Here is a 10650-nt window from a genome sequence, read left to right as displayed (position 1 = left end):
ACTCTAAGCTGATTGGCTTCCACACACTTTGGTCATTGTCGTCTGGTGCGCGGCACACATCCCCGCCGATGGGCAAGAAGTTCGGCGGCAAGAAGCATGCCACGCACAAGGCGGGATTGGTGAGTCGGAGGAGACATCACTTGCATCGATGCCTTGGTATCTGAACGCGCGAATGCATCGCTGGAGCGCCTGCGTTTACGGGCAATTTATCTTGCCCGCCTGCAGTCAGCGGAGGAGATTTTCGACGATGCAGAGATTGCCTTCATGCAAGATGACTTTGACACAGCACGTTCCAAGTACATTCAGGCCTTGAAGCTTGAACCAGAGGTGAGTGTGACGGAGTTTGAGTCCTCAGGTGGAGCTAGGGGAGGGCTTGCTTCCCACCAGTTCCCTTCCCGAGCATAAGCGGCCTACAACCCTCTCCATGACCTCAGAACCCAGAATTCCTGAGTGCATACGGAGCGTTCTTGTCGGAGACCGGGAGCCGTGATGAGGCCGTCAGCGTGCTCAGGAAGGCCGCTGAAGTACAGCCTGACGCCGGATTTGAAAAGTACATGTGAGCCATGGTGATGGTGATGAGGAGAGCAAGGAATACCCACTTCTTCTCCGGCAAAGGATGAACGTGCAAATATTATTCTATCTCTGCATAGGGTCACACGCCCATGCTGACGAAACCTTCACCTCTGACAACCTGATGCCACTTGCTTGACTGCAGCCAGAGCTGCTTCAGAGTGCTCTTGCCTCGTGTCTCTACTTGAGTTCTCCATCCGAGCTTGCACCCCCCCTGCGTTGTTAACACCATGCAGGTACCTTGGCCAGCTGCTGCATGGTGAGCTGGCGGAAGCGGCGCTCAGGAGAGGCGTCGACATTTTGAGAGTCGAACTGGACCGTTCGGTAAGTCAGGGCGTATGTTTTCAGCTTTGAGGGTTGGGAGTGGAGAGCGAATGTGCAGTCTCCGCGTCAGCAACCACCGCTCAACAACCGGGATCTCTTTTCTGCGGCCGCCCTAATCAATGCGGTTACATAGCAGCTGATGGGTCCTGGAAAGAAAGCCTGCACGGCAGCTGGCCTGGCCGGTCTTTGCCACGGGGGAGGTTGGGCGCTGGGGGCTCAAGGGCCCCCCACCCCGCCCGCGGAGCCCGCGCGTGACCGGCCACCACATCTTTGGTAGTTTCAGTATCATCCACCTGTTTCATGCCGAGGCCGCCGTGCCCTGGCATCGACAGCCTGCTTGCCGACCACCGAAGGCTCTGGTCTGTGCGAGCTCACCGACCATTCCCCCCTTCCTTTCCCCTTCCAACGTTTACCACCAGAATGCGCTCATCGCCTCGCCCGACACCGAGGACGAGCTGGCGAGCCACCGCGCCGCGCTGTCGTCGCAGCTCTCCTCCTCCCTCTGCTGCCTGGCCGAGGAGGTGATGTCCTCGGCGGCCGCGGCGGCCGAGGGGGCCGGCGGCCTGGGCCCGGAGGCCGCCGCGCGGCTGACCTCGGCGGTGGAGCCGCTGCTGGCCGAGGCGCGCGCGCTGGACCCGGCCAGCCCCGAGCCCTTCCAGAACGCCGCGCAGCTGGCGCTGCAGTGCGGGCGCGCCGACGCGGCCGCGGACCTGCTGCGCCAGTCGCTGGGCCTGTGGTACCGCCCCGGCGCGGACGAGGGCGGCGACGAGGGCGGCGGCGACGCCGACGAGGAGGAGGATCTGGGCAGCGAGGACAGCGGGAGCGGGGCGGGCGCCGGGGACGAGCCCGAGCCGCCCAGTTTTGAGTTCCGGTTCGAGACCGCGCGCCTGCTCCTGGAGCTGGACGTGGAGCGGGACAGCACGCTGGGCGTGCTGGGCGGCCTGCTGGAGGAGAACGACGGCGTGCCCTCCGTGCACCTGCTGCTGGCCGAGGCGCTGACGCGCGGCGGCGAGTACGACGACGCGCTGGAAGCGGCCGAGGAGGGGCTGGCCGCCGCCGCGGCGCTGGGGCGGGAGGGCGCGGAGCCCGACGTGGTCACCTCCCTGGAGGAGCTGCGGGAGGAGCTGCGGGAGCTGATGCGCCACGGCCCCGCCGAGCCCATGGAGGAAGGGTCACAGCCCGCCTTGTGACGCCGTGGGGCTCTGCGCAGGCGCTGGGAGCGGGGATACCCGCAACGAGGCCTGCGCCGCCGAGCAACCCCTTGTGTCCGACTCACAGTATATCCCCTCACCCCTCCCCTGACTGAATTCAAACCCTGTGCACTGACCGTCGAGAGCGTCTGACGCTGCAACACTGAGACGGGGGGCTGCCCACCTGGGACACGGCCCATGCACGTCTCCTTGCAGCTGTACCATGCATCAACAATCCATGTGACGCGTTTACACGCCCTCTTGTAAACCCTTGTGCAAGCAGACCACCCAGGTTTGACGTGGCATCTACGCTTGCCGGACGGCGACGGCGACTGCCCCTACCGCACTGGCCTGCGCGGTCAACAGGCGCTCGATGGAGGCCACATCCTCGGGCACGTCCACGCCATGCGCGCTGTGGCTCACCTCCACCACCTGTTGCGAGGGGGTTGGGCAGGAGAGGTGTGAGGAGGGTGGGTTTGCAGACACACCGAGCAGACGCTGGGATGCATGGAGTCTGCAGGCCTACACTATCGACCATCTTGCACTGCTGGCATCTGGTGCAAAATCCGCCCAGCAGGAGCCATGCCATCCGGTACTGACCTTCATCTTGTAGCCGTTCTCCAGAACCTTGAGCTGCTCCAGATCCTCCATTGCCTGCATTGGCATTGGCAGGCGATAAGGGGAATGGGTTTGTTCTGATGCTGCTGACGGAACAGCAACAGCAACAGCATGCCAGGACCGCAGGCGGCGCCAGAACCAAGTCCGCAATCCCCTTCCCCCACCCCTCTAAGACGCGCCCACCATGAGGGGTGTCGCGGGCATCTTGCAGTACTTTGAGAGGAAGGCACGGTCGTAGCACTGCAGGCCCAGGTGCAGGAGGTAGGGTTTCTCGGTCCACGGGGCCGGGTAGGACCTGCAGTGCGGTAAGAGGCAATGTTTGGAATGGGGTATGGATGGTCCGCAGTCCCGTGCAAGCCGCACACATCTGGCAGGCTGGGAGGCAGCGGACAAGGCCACCTGCCAGCCACGCCCTTGGCGTGAAGTCGCGACAAGCGGCACCCTGACTGCACAGGTGTCCCAGGCCTCGAGCCGTAGCCACCCAGGCGCCATGGCCCAGCCTCCACCCACCTCACAACACCATCCTTGTTGTGGGGCAGGACCCCCCGGGAGAAGTAGATGGCGTAGCCCTGGGCGTCGGTAGCCACCTTGACACGCTGGCGCAGGGCCACCTCGTCGGTCGCCAGGGGCGTGGCGGCCGTGCTGAGGATGGTTGTGGATGGGGATGGGATGCGGAGGGTAGGGAAACATAGCTTTGGTGGCAGTCATCGGCTTGGACATGGTATGGCTCGTTGCAAATAGACACCCAGGGGCCTCCGGGAGTGCATCACAGCATCCGCACGACCACCCGAAGCCCCATGGGGCCCGCCTTGCCAGGCTCTGCAACCGCCTCGGTTCGGGGTTGCAAGCACCCTCCCTAACCACCCCACCTGTACACGGCGTCTGGCGAGTCTTGGAGCGCGGTGACCACCGCGTCGATGGTCCCGGGGTCAATCAGGGGCTCGTCCCCCTGGATGTTGATCACGATGTCGTACTGCTTGCCCAGGGCCTGGACTGCCTCCTCACACCGCTCGGTCCCTGGGGTGGTGCAGGGTTGAGGAATGGGGAAAGGGCATGACGGGGGAAACTTGGCCTCCACGCCGTTCTCAACGGGCACTACATCCTCTTCTAGGGGCTCAGAGTGCCCATAAAGTACACTGCACCCCAATCAAGCATGTACTTCCGGCTCACCATTGGGGCAGTCGGGCCGTGTCATCACCACCTGGGCTCCATGCGCGCGACACACAGAGGCTATCCTCTCGTCGTCCGTGGCGACGACCACTGCATCCAGGGTAGTTGCTTTGCAGGCCTGGGAAAGCAAGGCTTGGGAGATTGTGTCAGGATTGTCTTGGGAAGATTCTCGAGACAGCACACGAACAGAGCGCAAAAGTGATAGCCCTACTCCAGCAACAGCACGTTCCAAGGGGCAACTCCCAACCTGGTCGTAGGTGTGCAGGATCATGGGCTTGCCCAGCAGTGGGATGAGAGGCTTGCCAGGGAAGCGCGAGGAGTCGTAGCGGGCAGGAAGGATGCCGACCTGTGGGAGGTGATGTGATCTGAGGGTCGACCTTCCCATCATCAAGCACTGCATCCAGCATCCCTGTCCACCGATCAGACCCGTACTTTCTACTCCAACTGCGCACCACACGCTTGCGACGCTGACCTAGCTTCCATGCCCGTCGAGCTGCGGCGGTGGCAGCCACCAGTGCTGCCCCCACCAATGCCGCCAGCACGTCCCGACCCCCAAGCCGACTTGCTTGCTTCTCGGAGCGGCAGGACACCGTTTCGGCCATCTCAGAATCCGGCTGGAATTCTTCAATGGGTGTGACTGAATGCAGATCGAGGCTAGGCCTTCCAGATCGGATCCCGGACGTGAATTGGATGTCGAGGGCCGGTCCATTGCAAACGTGCTTGGGACGAGCTCAGCATGACTCCACGACCACTCCAGCCAGACTAGCACTTCCCGGTGCCAGCTATGATTTACAGTTTACGCGCATGACATCATACCTTCACGAGGGACACAAGTAGCTCTCATGCGGGTGCATTTGGATGTTGGAGAAGGCGGCTGTTGGGCAGGAGAGGGAGGTGGTTTCATGTATCCCATGGCTCGCACCACATGCCAGGCCTCCGAGTGTTCATTCAGGCGCTCACAGGTTGAGCGCACGGCAACCTCACGCCGGCAGGCGCGCCAGGGAGTCTGCTATGGCCGAGCGGAAGGCCTCCTGGTGCAGGAGGAAGGAGGAGACGTGGCCCCCCGGCACCCAGCGCACCTCGCTCCCCTCCAGGAAGTGGTGCAGGTCCAGCACCGCCTCGCGGCAGACATACGCGTCCTCCGTCGCCCCCACCACAATTGCAGCCTCTGGGCAGCGCGGCCTGTTGTTCGGGGTGGGTCGGGAGTGGGTGGACTTGGCGGTCAGAGAACGGGGGGGCCCAGGCGGAAGGGTACTGCATGCATGCAAGGGGTGATGGCCCGCTCACCCCGTCGGATCGACCTGACTGGCACAATCCGACGGCAACAGTGCGTACGTATGCCCAGCCCTGACTCAACATCCCCCCCCCTCCCACCTCCACCCTTCCCTGCTCGCCTGGGGAAGCGCGACACGTCGGTGAAGGCCTCCAGCACCTGCGCAAGGAGGGCCACGGCGGCCGCATGCTCCTCCCTCCTCTCCAGCATGGCCACCCATTTGAGCAGCCGCTCTGCCAGCCCGCCCACCCCGGCCCAGACCCCGCCGTCTGCGGTTCCGGGAGGGCTCGGCACCTCGGTCCCCGGGGTCCCTGTCGCCTCGCTCCCCCGCGCCTCTGCCGCGCGGCCGGGCGCGGTGCCGGCTGGCACCCCTGTCCGCGCAGTCTCGCCGTCCGTCTCGTCCAGGAGGTAGCGCGCGGCACGCAGCGCGTCGGTGGCTCGCCCCGCGCGCGCCAGCTGCTCGCGCACCTCCGGGCCCCGGCCCTCCGCCTCCGCGGCCAGCCGCGGCCAGGCGGTGGCGTGGCGCAGCGCGCCGGTGCAGTACGCGCTGGCTGCGCTGCGCGGCGCCAGCAGCGGCGTCAGCGCCACGGCGCCCGGGTACATGCCGGCCACCATGCTGGCGTGCACGCCACCCATGGACAGCCCGCCCACGCCCAGGCGGCCGTGGCCCTGCCGGCGCAGCCAGTCCAGGAGCAGCGCGCCCTCTTCGATCGTGGCGCGGCCCAGGAGCAGGAGGTCGGAGACGCGGGCCAGCTTGGCGCCGCGCTGCTGCGCCGGCTTGCGCAGGCCATAGTACGGTGACTCCAGCGCGATGGTGCCGATGCCCTTTGGTGAGAAGGAAGGGGTGGGGTGGGGGTGAGAGCGTCGAGCTGAGGGAGCGGGCGTGGCTCGAGTCATCGAGGGAAGGGCGGAGCGGAGGGCGCTCGGAGTTCATGCCTGCCGACGTGTGGTGGCAACAGCAACTGGCCATCCCTCTGCCAAAGCCAGACACGGGCACCTCAACCACCCCTGGGCACAGATCCACCCCACGCCAAGCACTTCAACCAGTCATTTGCCTGCTTCAGCCATGAGAACACCCTCCTACCCCCCCCCAGACAAACCAAACAAACTCAAACAAGCACCTTCTCCACCAGGGGCAAGCCCAGGCGGGTGCGTCGGGCAAAGCCGTGGTCCCCCGTGGCCGCCAGCTGCAGCGTGCAGGGCCCCGGCGCCTGGCCCGGCAGCGGGTCCGGCGCGATCCACAGCGCGTGCGCAGTTCGGCTCTCGGCGGGGAGCGCGTGCGCGGCGCGCGAGTCGCGGGCCACGGGGCTCTCGAAGGACGCGCGGTACACGCGGTACTGCCTGGACCCCACGCGCCCAGCGTCGGTCTGCACCCAGTCCAGGCGCCGGTCCTGGGGTAAAACAACAAGGGGTTAGGTTTGTGGGGAAATTCTGCGCAGGTGCAGAGTGCAGCGCCCTCACGCTTGGGGTGAGCGACGACGCTGCCCACCAGCTTGACAACGTCGGCGCTTGCACAGCTCGGGCTCACCGGGTCGTCCAGGGCCGTTGGGAGCCAGTCTCTCAGGGTCACCAGGTCGTTGTGGAAGTCCACCACGTCCAGCTGCCCCAGGCCCTCCTTGAAGAAAGGGGGGGTGAGGCCCAACTGGTGCACCAGGGAGCTGTATGTCAGGTCCACCAGCTTGCCCGTGCGCTCCGCGATGGAGTAGATGACGCCCTTGGGGGTGGACATGCCGGCAGAGGGGCTGGGGCGAGCCTGTCTCGGAGGGCAGGCACTGTGCCCGGGGACCTACATAGGCCACTCAGAAGACATCATGACGCCCTGTAGAGGGCGATGGTTTGACACATTGCGCCAAAATCACTCCACCCGATGCACGGGAGTGTAGCCATCCACTTCTGCACCCTCCGATGGTGGCGTCATGATGCCCGAGGGGGGGTGCCATTGATCGTGCAACGGGACGATGCGCGGCATGCACAGCATAGCTCCCAGGGTCGACTTTTCCAAACCAGATTGCCCACGCTGCTTTGGCAACTCCATATGTGCATCGTGGCTCCCTCCGGCTCGGCCCCGAGTGTCCGCTGAGGACGCCCGTCCTTCAACGCACTACAGAGATACGTGGCCTCGACACTGAGGGACCTCGTGTCCTGACTAGGTGTATGAACACATACCTCGCTCACCGTTGTAAAAGTATGCTGTTCGCCATTCCGATTCGTAACTTTTAAAAGTACCGGATCAATACCACAGAGCGATTCCGAAAGAGCACTTTGGGCAAAGGGTTTCGTACACCACTTGGCCTAACCCCCGCATCTCACACCCAGCTGCAGCTCCCCATGAGGCGCGAAGGGCCCGACCCGTACGGGATGCATTCCGTCCAAGCGTAGTCTTGCGAGGAGTCAGCCCCTGGAATCCACATTGTGAAGGCATTTAAACTGTTAACACTCTCTTCGACGGCCCTCTGAGGTTGTTTTTTAAAAAGCGTCCCTACCCCGCCCATCGAGGGCTGACCCGGCGCGTTAACCTTCCCAGGCCTGGTTCCTCATCAGCACCAGGAGGCCGATCATTGTCTCAGATACATAGACAGCTCCCCACTCTGCCCGCGGTCCCCGATACCTACCTAGTAGCGGCCCAGAGCGCAAACCGCGGCAACAGTGCGGGATGGCCCGACTGTCAGGCCTTGCCCTGCTGCCCAGCGGCGGCATGGGGGCCATGCGACGGAGCACGTCAACCCCTTCCATACCATTGTTGGCGCCAAGGACCGTCGTGTCACCCACCAGACGCCTGGGCGTGATCCTGCGCGCGGTGTCCCAGTCTTCGGTGGCCTTCGCCAAGCGGCTATTCGCCGCGACCGGCCTGCCGCCTAGCCAGGCCTCCGGCCTCTCCCTACCTCCTGACCTCCTCCAGGCGGCATGTCGCCACCTGCAAGTCGAAAGCGTGCTGGAATTGCAGGTACGGTGCTGGCCGTGAGCGATCCCGGGCTCCGGGGAGAAGCTCCGTGACAGAATCCTCTCATGCACCACATGGCGCCCTGCTCAACCCCGCACTTCTCTCTCCGAAACTCAACAGGACCTACTGTCGTGCGCCGTCCTGTCCGAGGTCGTGTACAAGGTGGTGGACATGAAGCCCGCAGAGGTACTGGAGTGCATCCAGGACCTGACCGCCACCCTCCCTCCCGGTCTCTGCAAACTTAGGGCAGTGCAGTGGGCGCTCCCCCACGTCCAACACAGGTTGAATTTTATGGCGGGGGGGATAGGCAGTGGAACCTGAGCATTGGGATGAGGCGTTGCTGCGATGCAGCTTGGGCTGCCGCGCACCGCCGCTGCAGGCCACCCCCGGCTGCGCTGAGGGAGGGTATGAATTCTCTGCAGCTGTACTGAGGAAAGCATGGCACGAACCTGTATCAGCTTTTCACCCTCACTCCCCTGCCTCCAGGTTCATGCTGGCGGAGTCCGACTCGGCCATGTATCTGGCCTTCATGGGCACCAAGATGGCCTCCGATTTCATGACCAACGTCAACCTCTGGCAGGAGGTGAGAGCGGGGTGCATCGGTGTGTATGGACCAGCCCATACCAGGGGCTGCTTGGCGTGGGAGACGGGTGTGGCCATGTAGATTCTGATGTTCTTCCCTCCTCACAGCAGGCTCACCCATACCCCAACCCTTCCCCAACTCCCCGCTGCAGGAGATGCAGCTGGATCCGGCGGCCTGGGCACCCGCCAAGCCCCTGTCTCAGGGCGCCGAGCGAGGCGAGGCCTCGCCCGCCCAGGAGGGCGGCGGCCCCGCCCCCCCCCTCGTCCACCGCGGGTTCCTCAACCGCGCGCGCTCCGTCCCCGTGGAGGCCATTTACGCGGAGGCCGAGGCGCGCGGCAAGCGCCTGGTGCTGTGCGGGCACTCCCTGGGCGGCGCGGTGGCCGCGCTGTGCACGGTCAGCCTGCTGGCCCGCCTGCCGCGCGCCGCGCACGCCGGCGTGTCCTGCTACGGCTTTGCCACGCCCGCCGTGGCCAACGGCGTGCTGGCCGACATCTGCCGCGAGGCGGGGTGGGATAAGTGCATCCGGAACTACCTCATGCCAGGTGGGGGGCTGGGGAGGGTATGGGGTGGCCAGGTGGGAATGAAGAAGGAATGTTGGCGTGATGAGGTGTCCGACAGGGAGGGGTGCATCGTGGCCGTCCTGGGATTCGGCTCCCGCCCCGCTGTCTCAATGTTCCGTCGCCTGGTGTTCAGGAGGGTGCCTGTCGACCGGGAGGCGTCCCATGCCGGTCCTGAACCCTATCAGGCGCCCTGTCTCATCCCCCTCCTCCCACCACACACAATCGCAGAGGACCCCATCCCACGGCTGCTATCCTGGAGGGCGGGGTCTGGAGCGGGCAGGCCCGAGGGGGCAAGTACGGCCGGAGAGCCACCCCCCCCCTCCGAGGGCCTGGCCAACAACATCGCCGTCGGGGCGGAGCGCTTCTCCTCCCTGCCGGGCCTGGGGCCCCTGAGCGCCCGCCCCGGTCGGGTGGCCGAGGAAGCATCCGGCGCAGGGGCGAGGTCCCGGACGGGGGGTCCCGCCGCCCCGCCCGACTCCGCCGAAGAGGCTGCGAGCTCGAGCGCCGCGCGGGGCCAGCAGCTGAAAGATCGCTTCTCCGCCGCCGCGACGCCCCCCATCAGGGTGCGTTGGTGATGCAAAAGAGGGGGCTGACATTGACGGGGCGGGAGAGGCAGGACTGGGGAGTGGGATTGTGTTGTGCAGGGTTGTTGCGGTGAATGAGGAGGGAACCGGAGGGCACAGGGCAGCACAGGCGTACCCCGCGCTGTGGCAACCCGGGTCTCGACGCCGAGGGCTGTGCTCTAGCGCTCCCGCATGACTGTGTCCCTCCTCAACTCCCCCCTGGCACACATACACAGGTGGTGGCCCGGACGGCCGGCGCGGCAGCGCGGTACCTGGCCGCCCCGCTGGGCGCGGCAGCGTCCGCGCCCCTCCGCGCCGCGCCCAACTTCACGCCCCTTGGCCGGCAGCTCTACGTCACCCCCGGCCGCGTGATCGTGCGTGGCGCGGCGGCAGACGCCGCGCTCCGCGCGCAGGCCGAGCTCATGGCCGGCCTGGGAGCGGGTGCGGACGCCGGCGACGTCGACGCCCGCTCTGAGCTGGGCCGCGCGCCGGAGGGACCCGGGCGGCTGGCCGCCGCACGGCGTCGTGCCGCGGCGGCGGCCTCGGTGGCGGCCAGCACGGGGTCCAGCGCGCTGGCACTGGCGGGGCGAGTGGGCGGGACGCTGTCGTCGCGCCTGCGCCGCCGCCCACCCTCGTCGGACGAGGAGGACAACGCCGACGTCGCGGCGGCAGTGGCGGCCGCGCAGGCGCGCGCGGCGCCCGGGGCAGTGGAGTCGGCGCCGCAGCAGCCCGCGCCCGCCGCCCGCCGCGCTCTGTTCCCTGCGCACCGCATGCACGCGCACCGCACACGCCTGCTGGACATCTGCCGCGGCGTGTTTGGCGAGTCCGCGCACGCGCGGGCCGGGATGCAGGCGCCGC

General features: G+C 66.1%; 4 protein-coding genes across 4 annotated transcripts in view; 2 read left to right on the top strand and 2 right to left on the bottom strand.

Annotated features, from left to right (window-relative positions):
- Nucleotides 1-68: 68 nt before the first annotated feature.
- F751_3893 (hypothetical protein) lies at nt 69-2084 on the top strand (the record flags this gene model as incomplete). Its single annotated transcript, XM_011398249.1, has 6 exons — nt 69-119; nt 226-327; nt 435-556; nt 807-894; nt 1314-1415; nt 1500-2084. 6 exons carry the CDS (start codon nt 69-71, stop codon nt 2082-2084), a joined length of 1050 nt encoding a protein of 349 aa, XP_011396551.1.
- Nucleotides 2085-2390: 306 nt separating this feature from the next.
- On the bottom strand, nt 2391-4474 carry F751_3892 (3-deoxy-manno-octulosonate cytidylyltransferase; the record flags this gene model as incomplete). Its single annotated transcript, XM_011398248.1, has 8 exons — nt 2391-2516; nt 2685-2738; nt 2886-2997; nt 3213-3344; nt 3572-3719; nt 3873-3990; nt 4120-4218; nt 4400-4474. The coding sequence occupies 8 exons, from the start codon at nt 4472-4474 to the stop codon at nt 2391-2393; spliced, it is 864 nt and encodes a 287-aa protein (XP_011396550.1).
- A 378-nt stretch (nt 4475-4852) lies between these two features.
- On the bottom strand, nt 4853-6874 carry F751_3891 (Uncharacterized protein C4orf29; the record flags this gene model as incomplete). The annotated part of the gene is made up of 5 exons (XM_011398247.1): nt 4853-5040; nt 5247-5628; nt 5758-5970; nt 6267-6536; nt 6674-6874. The coding sequence occupies 5 exons, from the start codon at nt 6872-6874 to the stop codon at nt 4853-4855; spliced, it is 1254 nt and encodes a 417-aa protein (XP_011396549.1).
- Nucleotides 6875-7849: 975 nt separating this feature from the next.
- Nucleotides 7850-10650, top strand: part of F751_3890 (hypothetical protein) — a gene marked incomplete at both ends in the record, with an annotated part of 4579 nt that continues 1778 nt past the window's right edge. The window contains 6 exons of the mRNA XM_011398246.1: nt 7850-8089; nt 8207-8367; nt 8573-8669; nt 8821-9211; nt 9458-9792; nt 10140-10650. The exon at nt 10140-10650 is cut by the window's right edge and continues 1427 nt beyond it. Of these exons, the coding sequence (XP_011396548.1) occupies nt 7850-8089; nt 8207-8367; nt 8573-8669; nt 8821-9211; nt 9458-9792; nt 10140-10650 (1735 nt within the window). The remainder of the gene's footprint in view (nt 8090-8206; nt 8368-8572; nt 8670-8820; nt 9212-9457; nt 9793-10139) is intronic.

Source organism: Auxenochlorella protothecoides (assembly GCF_000733215.1).
Source record: "Auxenochlorella protothecoides strain 0710 unplaced genomic scaffold scaffold42, whole genome shotgun sequence".
NCBI lineage: Eukaryota > Viridiplantae > Chlorophyta > Trebouxiophyceae > Chlorellales > Chlorellaceae > Auxenochlorella > Auxenochlorella protothecoides.
This window is presented reverse-complemented; position numbering and strand designations above follow the sequence as displayed.